Genomic DNA, 15,253 nt, shown 5'->3' with positions numbered 1-15,253 from the left:
ATGGAAGCCATGTTAATGTAAATTCAGATGCATAAGCAGATAATCTGTGGGAATGTTATAAAAGGGAACTCTTTCATTTAGTAAGCCCTCATATCAGTAACAATGAAGCCTCATGTTATGCCCTGATGCAGTGTGGCCTGAAGCCTCCTTGAAGAGGTCACTGTCATGCCTCACTAAGGATCTCTGAGGTATGTATTCTTTTCCATATGGATATTACACATCCAGAGGATGGAATTCTGATAGGAAGGCACTGTGATGGCAACATCCTACCCCTGCGAAATCCACCCACCCCCCAATGTGTGTGAATGTACCAGCTTCAATGTGTTGATCTACAGTGATAACTTTGCTGGTGATTCAGAAATAGCAAGCACAGGTAACACTATTAAATTAGCTTGTCTGATTACATTTCCTTCACTGACATCCCAAGGAGGCAATTAGACCAAACTGCATAATAATCATGGTTACGTGCGGCCCTAAATTGTAAAATGCTTTCTGGGACAAAAATGGCAAGCTAATGAATGACCCTAGTGACCTTTCAGCCAACCCCCATTTCCATTCAGCCCTTTAATATGACCACTGTTATCCCTTGTGATCCCCCCCACCCTCCCCAGAGCACGTAGCTTTGCCAATTGCCCAGTATTTGCTGAGGATGCACTCTTGTAGAAGCCAGTGATAGTAACCTGAGAAACACATACCTCCGCTCTCACTGTCACTGTTCTCTCTAGAACCCAGTGCAATGATGCCTATCCTCAGATTTGAGTTGCCCGCTTTCCCCAGGACTCCATGGACAGCCCACTGATAAGCCACATGACCAGTTTGAGGGCATACACCTCAGAATGACTTGCCAGGACTGCCCTGATTGAACATGGCCTCACCCCTTGGACTGATCTCTCTACAGCGCTACTACTGACATAACTAATCCTTGCACTTGACTGGCAGGTAACACCATGCACTTACTGCAGATTTGAAGGCTCAGAGCTCACTGGCGATGCAGTATTTATGAACTTCTGTCTTGTTTCCAGCTTGCTCTGAGCACATTTTTTTTTTAAACTGCAGGAAATAACTGTAGCCCAGCTGAAAGCTTGGGGCTCGGTTAAAGATCAGAGTAGGAGAACCTCGAGCGATGAGTCAGAGGTTAATTCCAGATCTGATAACATTTGCAGTGAAGGATATGCTTACCTTGATTTTATCTCTTTTATTGTATTGGGATATGATCTGGATTTGACAGAATTCCCACTCACTCCAGAGCTCTTTCAGGAACCAGCTGTCTGATTTTGGGCTCTCTCCAATTTTCTTTGCTTAGGCCACACAGTTCAGCTGACAATGTCTAACACTGTCCTCACGCACCCAAGGAGATTCAGGGCTACATTATCCTCAGACTATCATCAATACATTTATGTATTGAGAAAATAGCTATTATTTTACCTTTCTAACCTCAATGTCATCCTCACTTTACTCCTGTTCAGAGCTCAGGCTCTAGATACTGAGAGTTCCTTCCACACTATCGTTCACCAAAATACCACATAAAATTCTCAACCTTTGAAATCAGACTTTCAACTGACAGCAGTCCTTTTTAAATGTTTTAAAAGTTTTCCCAGACGCTTGCAGATCCGTCAGTCAATAGGCTGGGACTCTTTTCCCTGGAGTGTCAGAGGTTGAGGGGTAACCTTATAGACGTTTATAAAACCGTGAGGGGCATAGATGAGATGAATAATAAAGGTCTTTTCTCCAGGGTAGGAGAGTTCAAAACTAGGGGACATAATTTCAAGGCAAGAGTGGGAAGATTTAGAAAGGACCCAAGGGGCAGCATTTTCACAGAGAGAGTGATTTGTATATGGAATAAACTGCCAGAAGAAGTGGTGGATGCCGATACAGTTACAATGTTTAAAAGACATTTGGACAGATACATGAATAGGAAATGGTTGGAGAGATATGAGCCAAACACAAGCAAGTGGGGGCTAGTTAGTTTGGGAAACCTGGTCAGCATGGACGAGTTGGGCTGAAGGATCTGTTTCGGTGCTGTATGACTGTAACCAGCAGCTTGTACCATGTACTTAGTTGCCTTGCCATTCCCATTTCTTGCATTATAACAGTGATCAAACGTCAGTGTCTCTTCACGTTTCTGTAGGACAGCCCCATCCAAACTTGCAACCTCTACAACCTAAAAGCACAAGGACAGTAGATGCATGAGAACACCATTACAGTCAAATTCCTTTCGAAGCCACACATTGTACCACTGTTCCTTCATTGTCACTGGATCAAAATCCTGGAGCCTCCCTTCTTAACAGTACTGTGGCTGTATCTATTTAATCCTCCTCCACACCCACAAACTGCAACATTCAAGATATCTCACCATTACCTTCTCAAGGGCAAGTAGGGATGATAAATGGTAGCTTAGCCATTGATACCCACATCATGTGAATGAACAGGAAAAAACATTTTGCATGTCTGGTGTTTGTCAAAAGCACTGCATAAATGCAAGTTCTTTTTAGCTTTATACAGAATTCTCTGGACATGGTTGGCAGTTAAGCCAAAGGCACAACAGAGTTCATCGTGTTAATGATTTCAGGCACAGACCACTGCAGTGCTACTTTGCTGTGTTCATAGCAATCTGTTCTATTTTCATAGGTACATGAATTTTTTCCCCATCCCTTCCAACGTAACCACAGACTTTTTGTTTGAGAAAAGTGCGAACTACTTCCACTCGGAGGATGCGCCAAAGCGAGCTGCAGCCCTCTTGCCAAAGGTGAAGATAATCACCATTCTCATCAACCCTTCAGATCGGGCCTACTCCTGGTACCAGGTAACCTTTGGCCATTCTGCTTCCTTAGATTTCAATACATTGAGCACCCCTTGCTTTAACCGACACATGATGGCTTTTGAATTTTCCATTTCTTCCGATATCCACAGCACCAGCGAGCACACGAGGATCCCGCTGCTCTTCGGTATAGTTTTTATGAGGTGATCACAGCAGGTCGGCGGGCTGTTCCTGAGCTTCGGGCCCTCCATAATCGGTGTCTGGTGCCTGGCTGGTATGCAGCTCACATCGAAAGGTGGCTCACATACTACCCAACTAGACAGGTGAGCACTTAAACAGGCAAAAATCCTCTGTTTCGCTTGCATGTGATAGATCTTGTATATATCAAGCATTGTTTATTCAGCCCTGTGTATTTTTCAATCTCCTTGTGCTATTTTCCTGGTATCAGGAAAGACAAGTAAAGATGTGAAAGTGCTTGTGAAGGCTTTCTACTCCACTCCATGATTTTAGTGGTGAGGTTTGTCTGTCTTGGGAGACAATGGACTCTACCCGTGATATATGTCAGTTCTGGATTGAATATTGTCTATTCTGGCTAGGAAGACCAACTTGCAGCTCACCCAGAAGAACAGTGCTGCCCCGAGGTCAGCTGTTTTTCTTTCCTTCCACTCGGCTGTCTTTTCACCATCTGGTCATTTCTTTTTCCTTTTTATTCCCATACGGTTCCTGACAACTTTCCTCCACCCAGTCAGCAGCAAGGATTTCCCATAAATTGACATCAATCTCAGGCAACTCGAGATCTTCTATGTAGACTTCTTTGTACCACATATAACACAGTGTGGAGCTGGAGGAACACAGCAGGCCAGGCAGCATCAGAGGAGCAGGAAAGCTGACATTTCGGGTCGGGACCCTTCTTCAGAAATGGCCCATTTGCTCCTCTGATGCTGCCTGGCCTGCTGTGCTCCTCCAGCTCCATACTGTGTTATCTCTGACTCCAGCATGGGCAGTTCTTACTATCTCTTCTTTGTATCACAGATGTGTTTACTTAAGAGCAAAAAATGATCAAAAGAATTCTGCATAAAGATTTTTCTCGATCCCCATGCTATGCCAACTTCAATGCTATAGTTTGCATGATATCTGAGTACTGGTGGAAATTGTTGTACGTGTTTAAGTGAATGGTAACCCTAGATCCCAACCTATTCCTTTCTTCTTGAGAGCCAAACACTAGATTGCCTTTGGCACCGAGGCTGCAAACAGCAAAAGAAATTGGCATTATTTGGGAGGCAGAGTTCATGCCAATTAGTAGGACCCCCTTTTTTTGTTCCTTCTTGGTAACCTGATCCAGTGGCAGGACTTGCAGCTGAGGAGCTTTGGTGACAACCCCTGGAAGGGAAAAGACCCTACAATTAGAAAGGGAGAGAGTAGTTATGATGGGCTGCGGGCAAGTATACATGACTGAGTTAGGGGAGAGAGGTCAGGAGTTCAGAGCTTAAGGAGATGGAAGGTTGGGGGAGGGGTGGCGGGTCGTCTCCAAATTTGCTGCCCTGCAAGTGGTATTCATTTCCACTAAAGGGGCAGGGCAAATCTGATGTTGATCTTAAGCCATCCTCTGTAAATGGAGAATTTGTGTTGAATTTCACTCCCTTTATAGTACAGGTTTTGTAACAGGGATGAACTTCCACCTGTAAGACTTTAAAGCTGCTGCGAAAGAAGGCTACTCAAAGTTGCATTTAGATAATTGCGGAGGCTTGGAGACCACTTTGTGAAACACCTACGCTCGGTTCACGACAAATGACTGCACCTCCCAGTCACGAACCACTTCAACTCCCCCTCCCACTCCTTGGACGACATGTCCATCCTGGGCCTCCTCCAGTGCCATAACGATGCCACCCAAAGGTTGCAGGAATAGCACCTCATATTTCGCTTGGGAACCCTGCAGCCCAATGGTATCGATGTGGACTTCACAAGCTTCAAAATCTCCCCACCCCCAACCTCATCCCTAAGCCAGCCCAGCTTGTCCTGCCTCCTTGACCTGTCTGTCTTTTCTCCCACCTATCCACTCTTCTCACCTCAACCGTCACCCCCACCTCCTACCTACCAGCCTCATCTCCGCCTCCTTGACCTGTCTGTCTTCCCTTGACTGACCTATCCCCTCCCTAACTCCCCAACTACACTCACCTTTACTAGCTCCATTCCCGCCTCCTTGACCTGTCCGTCTCCTCTCCACCTATCTGCTCCTTTATCCACCTTTCATCCGCCTCCCCCTCTCTCTCCATTTATTTCTGAATCCCCTTCCCCTCCCCCATTTCTGAAGAAGGGTCCAGACCCGAAACGTCAGTTTTCCTGCTCCTCTGATGCTGCTTGGCCTGCTGTGTTCATCCACCTTGTTATTTTAGATAATTGTGCCATTTTCTAATCTAGCTATGTGTGCTCAGTTGAGCTCTGCTCACAAACCAGTGGTCTTTCTGACATCAAAAAACAGCTGACTTGAAGTTATTAAAAAGTTCATCTTAATCTGGTAGTAGTATTTTTTGAAGCTTTAATTGTACAATTTGAAACTTTGCCTGCCACATAAGACACAATTGCCCTGCACCCATTGTGAAACATCATGACAACATCATCATCTTTTCACATTTTGACTTCTGCTACCCAGCATGGCTACAACCAAGTTTCAACTTTTGCATTGGTGTGGAACAAATTTTCCATCCCATCAGAAAACATGCACTATAACTTGATACTTGGCAAGAGACCAATGCAGTTGTCACCTTAACAGCTTTTAGCCAATTATTTTGAAGAAATTAATGTCACACAGTAGTATTTATAACTTTCACACAACCAGGACTATGTTCTGCCAGCCCACACACAGTTGCAACATTAAACCATGTCTGTTTCTCAGGAATTAACAAATTTAAGTTTGGTCTTCCCAGCCATCTGGGAAACATTTTGAATTGAGAGGAGCTAATTTTATTTGCAAACTGGTGGCAGTAAATTCAGTGCAGTCTGCCAAGGGAAAGTCTAACCCATGATAGCAAATCAGCCATGTCTTAGCCACAGTCTGTCACAATCTGTTGCTACAGGGTGTGGATCAGTTATCTAAATCAATACACTGCTGAGTGACAGCCGAACAGCTGTGGAGAGTTCTATTTTATTTATATTCTTACTTTGATCCTGTGTTTGTATTTTAATGATTTATTGTCCAGTAATGTAATCTGACTGGAACTGTTTTTAGTTACACATTATAGACGGGCACAAGCTGAGGACTGATCCTGCTGCAGTAATGGATGGTGTGCAAAAGTTCCTTGGAGTTTCCCAATACTACAATTATTCTCAGGCCCTCACGTAAGTTTATATATACGTATATATAAATATATCTGCAAGTATGACTTTAATGATGTGATAGATGTTATATTGATACTGTAGTTTCTGATTTTGCATAGGGCTGTATTGTCACAGTAATAATGAACATGGCTTCAGGCCCACTGCAGCAAATTATAATGACAACATAAAGGTATTACGTGTCAACTTTATCATTGTAATCCATGAGAGAGAAGAGAGATATGCTTCTTCGACAGGTTTCCCCATTCACATCCATAACAAGTATCTCACGTGTACAAAATAAGTACATGACTAACCCTTGGCCTGTCTGGCTGAAATTGTATTCTTAAATTAATACTTTCTTAAGCAAACATCAACCTCAAGCAACCTTTAATCTCTGCAATGCTTTTTGTCGTTGTATACACAGTTCATTTTGGCAAGAAGTGATTGTGGCATGGCATTTTGTAATTGAAGCTGGAGGATGCAAATGGCAGAGGGTGGGACGTATTTTTGGAGATCTGCCGGGATTCGCAATTTTAGATAATAAAGACTTCGGGCACAAGGAAACTCTCCCTGGCAGTGGTGAGGAAGGTGATGAGAAGGGTAACGAATTGGAATGAGAAATTCCTCTGCCTCCCATAAATTTCAGTTTAGGAACTAGGAGCATTGATTTCAGGATTATAAACTAGATTTTCTAAGGAATAATTGTTCTTCTTTGGCCAATTTTCATAGCAGAGTGGAAAATCGGTTGGCGAGCCATTACACCAAGTTCTCTATGAGTAATGAGCATTTCTAGGACCCTCCCTTAGAAGGGACTTCTGACATTGGAATTGGCTGTTCCAAAGTAGATTGGCATATTCAGATGAGGCAGATGAGGAATGTGTATGTTTGTACTCTGAGGTATGTCAGAATGTGGAGTTGAGATCGCAATCAGATCAGACAACATCTTATTAAATGATGGAGCAACTCAAGGGGCCAAATTGCCGACTCCTGCTCCTAACTCATACATCTATTTTTAACAATGGCGTATTGACATTTGTGTTACATTTTCTGTCATTGCCAATTTAGCAATGCTCAACAGTAGTCAGGCCAGCATTCAGCATCACTAGAGCTGGCAGACAACAGGTAATGACTAAATGGTATGTTCTGATGAGTGTAATCAATCATGGTAAAAATCAATGTATTCTCTCCTATTGTCAGAATTTGCTCTTTGTATCATAACAACACTGCCAAGAAATATTGTTCAAACAAAATGTCTTCAGGAAATTTGACAGTGTCAATGGTGGTCAGTAATAGTGCCCCCAAGGAACATTCTTACATATGTATAAGGTTCTAGAGGCTTCATGCAGAGTGTCACGCAGTTATATAATTGTACCATTGTTTTGTTACATAATTGTTATGAATTAAATGCTGATCTAGTTATTGAACTAACATCTATAAATTTGAAAATCCATTGCAAAAGTTTGAATGGCAGTTGTGAAGAGAGGAAGGTATGTGGTAAAGTCCCATTGTTCATGGTCCACACCTCACAAACTTGCTGATCCACACAATTCTTATTGTCCACTTATTCTGCCTGCATCAAGTCTAATGTTCACTTGTCCACAGTTTTACAGAAAAATATTAAAATAAAACTTACTTCCAGGAGCAGAAAGTGCACTGTGCATTTTTCTCGCTCATCACCGTATTTGGCATTGACAAAAATCGCAATTTTTACTAGATTTTCTGGGAACATATCCTCCACAAATGGCAGAACTTTACAGCATTGAACTTAAACAAACAGTTAGTACTGAATTATACTGATTCATTACAATCAGAATTAAACTCTGTGAAGGGCCTGATTCAAAGTTTACTGCCATTATTTTACTTGCAACATTCACCATTTTTCTATCATTTTAATACTGGCATTAGGTTATCCTGAACAAAAATTGCTTTAAATCTTGATTTGTTATAGAGTAGAAGTTATCAAATAAAATTTTGACAATTAAACCCGTTAAACAGACCTCAATTTCCTTTTAAATAGCGAAATAAACTTTATGAATAAAGCATTTCCGAAACTGATTTTGTCAGACTGTGTCTTTCTGTTATTGACAAGATAAATACAAACTATGAGAACGTAGTAAGGAGTGATACCATATTCTAAATGGAGATTTGAAGCAATTGATTGAATTGCCAAGTAGATTTATTTGTTGTTTTTCCCTATTAGATGTTAGCGTAAAAATACTCTGTAGAGGTGTTCTATAAATGGTGCTATTGTTTGTAACAAACAGTTAAGGATGAATTATGAATTTCAGGTTTGATCCGCAAAAGGGCTTCTGGTGCCAGTTGCTTGAAGGAGGGAAGACAAAGTGTCTGGGGAAAAGCAAAGGCAGAAGGTATCCAGCGATGGATTTAGAGGTATTTCTGTTTTAAAAAGAGCGCACATACACATAATTCTACTTCACATTTAATGCATCGTTATCTTAATTTACATCACAGACCCTTGGGAACACCAGGAAACCTCATGGGAAGAGTTTCTAATTCCTTCCACATTGCAAGGTGCCTTACACATCTCAAGTGCACGTGATAGGTAGCAAAGTACAATTTTCTGATGTGTCACATGCAAGATCTCATAATTTTTCCATTCTGAGTTTCTGAATGTACCTGCAGCTTTCAAAATGTTTAATTTTATCATGCCTGGCCATACTAGGAGCTGACTTTGAAACAGCAGAAAATCATGAAACATATTTTTACAGACAGTTATATCTGTATATTGGAAGAAATTGGTTGGTACAAAACTGGCTGATATACCGTAATCTTTGAGAAAGTGTTTACTATTATACATTCATTCAGTATTATAGGTGACTTAATGAGTACATTCACTTTACAGACCTCCTCCTAATTTAAACTAGGCATCTGTTCATCACATCAGTCTTCCATGGTCAGATATTCAATTATCTGGAATGAGTCGTCTCTGAGGGCAACTTCTGGAACATAAAAAAAGCATCAAGAGAAGAACATGTGACCATTTGAGCCCACTCTGCCATTCAGTATGATGTTCTGACCCACAGGGGTAGCATGCAGTAAATTGAACCCTGCTATTCCATTTGTTTTGTTCTTTTCTCACACTTTGTAGTCTAGAACATTCCTCTCACGATACTACAAGAACCACAATATTGAACTGTCCAAGCTGTTCTATAGGCTGGGTCTGCTGTAGCCATCTTGGTTAAGGGAAGAGCTACAAAAAGTGATGAGATAGTTGTTGGAAAACTGGAAGCAAATCACAGTTGTCCTATTATCAGTCCCAACACACAGTACCCCCATCAAGCCCGCTCCTAAGCTGGGTGTGACTGCCAAAAATAAAACACAACTTTCTACTATACCTCTACAAACAGAAAGTATTCTTTAATCTTTCCATGTGCTGGCATGTGGTATTGTGAAGCTGACAGCAGTCGAGAAAGTGTGCATCAACATTTGGTACAACTGTTAAAAGTTTATTTTTTTAAAGTAGGAATAGGACCCCAATATACCTGACTTTCAGACGAAAGTTGATGGAAAGCATTGATGAGGTTTCTGTCCTAACTAAGAATTATTATTTATGACAAGTAATTAGACTGTAGCTATAGGCAAACAGATATAAACCATTAGCATTACTAAAACTTTAATCCCCATATAAACTCCCCCTTAAACACAACCAAGAAAAACAAATAGGAAAATATATTATTCAGAGAGATGGAAAACTGGAAAGCCACTTAAGTGATTGTTGCTTCCTGATGATCCTGCTTGAGCTGACCAGACCCCTTGTTATTCAAATATCTTTCTCTGGTTTGTAAGAAGTACAGAGTAACTGATTCACTTAGAAAATGTCTCTAATTGTTGATTCAAAAGCTGCAGCTTATAGCATTTGCTGCAAGAAATGTTATTGATTTTCTTCAGGTTTTATATCTGAGCTTTTGACTGCAGAGAACAGGCAGCTTCTGGGCTGAGCGACAATATGCTCACTTCTTTTTCTCTCTATCTCCTCTCTGTCTGACTCTCTCTCCCTCTCTCTTTCTCCATCTCTGTAACTTGTTTCCAGCTTTGTGCTGCTCAGCCACCTGAGAACTAATCACACAATGTTGGCAGGCACTTATAACTGTCACTAGTCCACAGACCAATCAACTTCTTGTTATCAACAAGAGCAGTATCAGTAAACACCCTTGTCTCCAAATCATCTGAACTTCAAATTTCTGCTTGTTCAAATAGATATTTATATTCACAAACAGAAATTGCTGGAAAAGCGCAGCAGGTCTGGCAGCATCTGTGGAGAGAAAACAAAGTTAACATTTTGGGTCCAGTGACCCTTCCTCAGAACTGCTACCAGACCTGCTGAGCTTTTCCAGCAATTTCTGTTTTTGTTTCTGATTTCCAGCATCCACAGTTCTTTCAGGTTTATTTAGATACTTACAACGCTTGTCATGGGTATCAGCTTACTTGCTTTCAAAACTGCAACCACTGTTTGAAACACTTTTTTTTAGAAACAGTTCTTTCTCATCACAGTCCACAGTTTTTAAAAATATGGAAATAAAATGGACATGGGCATCTCCAGCATTTCCTTTGTGTTTTGATATTTCCAGCAAACAGTATTTTGCTTTTGCATTGTTATCTTGGTGTCAATTCTTATGCTAATTTTTCATTCTTGGAATTTGGATGTTGCATGCAAGGATAACAATTACCCATGTCTAGTTGCCCTCAAAAATTAATGATGCCAGTAAAACAGAATTTGCTGGAGAAGCTCAGCAGGTCTGCCAGTATCTGTGAGGAGAAAGCAGAGTCAATGTTTCAAGGTCAAAGGTCTTCATTGAGAATAATAATTTCCAGCATCCACAGTTTTAAAATTGTATTTTAACAATGCAACCAGTTAGTGTACAACTCAAATTGCATATGGGCAAGACTGAGTAAGGTTTCCTTCCTGAAAGATCATGAGTGAGTCAGTTAGATTTTTAAAATAGTTCAACCCTTTCATAATCATTTTTATATGGTCGTGGGTGTTTTTTTACATAGTGAATTGAAGTTCTTAAACTGCCATAATGGGCATATAATTCACATAATCTGGATTCTTGATCCATGTCTTTAGTTTACTTAATAAAAACTGAAAGAACTGTAGATGCCGGAAGTCAGAAACAAAAACAGAAATTGTTGGAAAGGCTCATCAGGTCTGGCTGCACCTATGGAGAGAAATCAGAGTTAACGTTTCAGTTTCAGTGACCCTTCCTCAGAACAGAGGGGTCACCAGTAACCTTCATCCTGGACCTGATAGGGAATTCAGTTCATTTTATTAGGATGACAGTGGAGGTCAAACTACAAGCATTATTTTCGATCAATTGCTTGGATGGGTGCAGCTGTACAACACTCAAGCTTGACGCCGCCCAGGGCAAACCTACCTGCTTGATTGGCACCACATTCACCAACGTTTCACTTTCTTCACCTCTGACTCAGTAGCAACAGTGTGTGTTGTCTACAAGATATACTGCTGAAATGCACCAAGTTTCCTTAAACAGCACTTTCTAAACCCATGACCACTTTCATCTAGAAGGACAAAGGCAAAAGATACATGGGAACACTACTGCCTCAACACTTCACCTCCAAGTCACTCACCACCCTGACTTGGAAGCACTTGGTCTACATGCAGCAAATGGACTGCAGTGGTTCAAGGAGACAGATGACCACCAACCACTCAAGGACAACCAGGGATGGGGAGAAAATTGCTGGTCCAGTCAGCGACATTCACTTTCCCTGAATTAAGTTTAAAAAGAGGCAGGAAGTTGAAAGGAAAACCAATTCCTCTTGACTCATGGGCTGTGGACATCCTAAAACCAAGTGAACATACAATTTTTAAAAAGACCTCTGGATGTTGTCACCAAAAAGAAAAGATAATTAAAAATAACATATTTTGTTTAGCTGCACATAGAGCTGGTGTGAGCACTCCTCCTGCTTCCATATCCAAGTGCCAAGCTGCTGCTGACCACCCATCAGATCCCATTCCTGATTTCCTACCACACTGACCTACTTACAGTCTGCTGCTGGTGTTCCCCTCCCAGTTTCTTCCCAGCTGGTGCACAGTCTCCTGGGCTACTGGTAGTCCAAGTTTACCTGGTTGTCTTGCACAGCAGTCAATCTTACTCATTTCCAGACCCGCATTGACATCTTTAAAATAAAATAAAACCATCACGTGGTGCATTTAAATTGGATATGTTAATTTTCTGGAATGTGAAGCCATTTATAGCTTTTGCTGAATGCAAAGGACTTGATAGCATGGATAATTCAATCATGTATTTATACAATTGCTGTTTTTGGATATAAGATACACATATTTATGCATTGAAACATGAACTGCTTCTTTTGTTTTAATGATGTTTTTTGTTCTTTTCTCACCCTTTGTAGTCTAGAACATTCCTCTCACGATACTACAAGGACCACAATATTGAACTGTCCAAGCTGTTCTATAGGCTGGGTCTGCCGTTGCCATCTTGGTTAAGGGAAGAGCTACAAAAAGTGATGAGATAGTTGTTGGAAAACTGGAAGCAAATCACAGTTGTCCTATTATCAGTCCCAACACACTGCACCCCCATCAAGCCCGCTCCTAAGCTGGGAGTGACTGCCAAAAAAAAACACAACTTTCTACTATACCTCTACAAACAGAAAGTATTCTTTAATCTTTCCATGTGCTGGCATGTGGTATTGTGAAGCTGACAGCAGTCGAGAAAGTGTGGGTCAACAGCCTATGGCTGAATTATATGTTTAACTGGTGATATTTTGTGAGGGTTCAGTCTGTGTCCCCCCTACCCCCCACATCACCTCCAAACTGAGGATTGAATGACTTATTGTAAAGATAGAAAAATGTGACTGTTTTTTTGTAAATGAAACCTGTACAGTGCTGGTTAACTGTCTGGTATCTGCAGTGAAATAAATTGCACTATGTTACTTTTACTGCCATGCATATAAATTAAACTGAAATCATAATCTCACTATTATAGACCTGCATTTTAAAATCTCTGGAGTTTCCAATCCTTTTGGTTTGTTTATTCAGTAAAGACAGTTTACATTGATTACAAACAACCCTCGACATAATTTGCCTATGTAATAACAATTATTTTCCTATGTTTACTGTTGATGCAACAATCTCCTCAGAAGCTAACTTACTAACTCTCATGTAACCATGTATGAGATGGAAGTGTTACTGATAACAAGATATCATTAAAGATCCTTAATGTCCCACTCTCACTTGGGAACAGTATTTGGTGATATAATCGTGAATAAAAAATTATTCCATCTGAAATAAAGATTCAACAAAAACATCAAAATAAGAACAAGCTTGCTAGACTTGTAGCAGCTGCTGGTGAAACACTTCCTTCTCTGCCAGGACAGAAACGACTCTAAAAAATGTAAGCTACGTAGAATTTGCAATATAGCATCTACATAACTACCACTTCTCTGAGACATGTGTGACATGTGTTACCCCTCCCCTTTTCTCTCTCAGATGTAAGTGAAGGATTATACAAAAAGCTGCTGGATATATATTTTAATTATATGTCTTTACAGAAGGACAAGATGTGAATGTGAGCATTGCAGAAAAGAAGGAAGATTGTGCCTGCTCCTACAACATGTAAATGTGGACTATGGGCACATATGATTTATTCAGATACAAAAGATTTGGAAAACTATATCTCTTTGGCATCTTTAGATTCTTGAGTGGTAAACTTCGTTGCTTTGATGAAGAGTTACTTGACTAACAAGCAATGTGAGAAGTGAAAGCTATTGTAGGGAGATTTTTCTCTGCGTGTGGTAAATGTACAGAAGACATGCAATACAACTGTCCTGAAAAGATACTGCATTGTCACTTGTCATTGCATCTCCCAAACTGGCAAAGCAAAATATGCTTATAGTTGGCTACACGGCAATCTGGAGATGAGAGACTAGGTTGTACAGCATCTCATCAAGTGGCTTCAGCAGCGGTATCTTCGATGGAAAGTGTTGGAAAGACAACACTGCAGAGCAACAGGTAATATAAGTGCTAAACTGCAATGAATATATAAAATTTAAAATGTGTCAGATGGAAAGACGACAAGTAACTGCCAGAAAGATGTTTCCAAAACTCAATCCAGTTTTATCTGACAGCAGCTGAGGACCCCTTTAAGGATCGTTGGAATTGGAATGCAACTTTCAATTTATAACACCCACAGTTGGTGAACTAGAGCAGGAACTGGAGATATTCAGGTGGACAGTGACAAAATTAGTCTTGGAGTCTAAATTGCGCTATGTGTCCCTATCGACATGGACCCATGAAGCTCCTGTCTGGTGCTGACTACTTCAATTCAAGTACATCCAAAAATTGACAGATTAGAACAGCAATAAGTTGGAGGTGTACTAGCTGACATTGCCTCGAACACAAATGCGACAGTAAGAATATGGGAAACACTCCCTTTTTTAAAAACGTATCTCCAGAAACTTCTTTGTTCAAAGGTCCATAACCTGTTTCATCTGTGACTACAGATGAAGGCAATGACATTGTCCTTCACTCTTCCTTTCTCAATATTCTCCAGTTTCCTAACACAAGAACAGCATAGAACCATTCGTAGATCCATGATTAATGTTTCAAAGTGGTCCCTAACCTGATGTTGGTATTTTCACACTCGCGTCGTACTCCAGAGAAATAATCCAGCAATTATACCATGTACTTGTGCCAGTATTGTGTTACACAAACAGCAAGAAATCCAGCATCAGCTGCACAATTATATTTCTCCCACAAATTCCAAGGTACATGAACCGAACAGAAGAAACTTGCCTTGAAAATAGTTTGACTTTCAAGCTTCCACTATGAAATGTCTTTTTGTTATCTGGCTCACATCTGTGGTGCTACAGAAACAAATTCTCAGATAAGTAACTTGAAAGCAAAACATATGCAGTTGCATTACCTTTGTGTACTTGCTCTATTCCTGGTCTGTCATGAATGCTAGTTTAAACAACCAATGGTTGTATAGGTACGGGAATAATCTACAACACTCGAAATAGGGGTAGACTGTGAACTATAGATGCTGATTATCATTGGTATGTGTTTTTTGTTTGCTTCAGATATGTACTTAATTGATGAATAAGAGATATCAAGTCTTTAACATTATTACAGATTGTTGCCCTCCAGAAGATAACTACTAAATTAATCTGGTTCAG

General features: G+C 40.6%; 1 protein-coding gene across 1 annotated transcript; it reads left to right on the top strand.

The window, feature by feature from the left end:
- The first annotated feature begins 2,632 nt into the window (after positions 1-2,632).
- On the top strand, positions 2,633-13,454 carry LOC109927280 (bifunctional heparan sulfate N-deacetylase/N-sulfotransferase 4-like). Its single transcript, XM_020527255.2, has 5 exons — positions 2,633-2,803; positions 2,911-3,081; positions 5,985-6,094; positions 8,362-8,464; positions 12,470-13,454. The coding sequence occupies exons 1-5, from the start codon at positions 2,633-2,635 to the stop codon at positions 12,590-12,592; spliced, it is 678 nt and encodes a 225-aa protein (XP_020382844.2). The 3' UTR covers positions 12,593-13,454.
- Positions 13,455-15,253: the final 1,799 nt, after the last annotated feature.

The sequence above is a fragment of the Rhincodon typus genome, chromosome 1, assembly GCF_021869965.1.
Source record: "Rhincodon typus isolate 14 chromosome 1, sRhiTyp1.1, whole genome shotgun sequence".
NCBI lineage: Eukaryota > Metazoa > Chordata > Chondrichthyes > Orectolobiformes > Rhincodontidae > Rhincodon > Rhincodon typus.
This window is presented reverse-complemented; position numbering and strand designations above follow the sequence as displayed.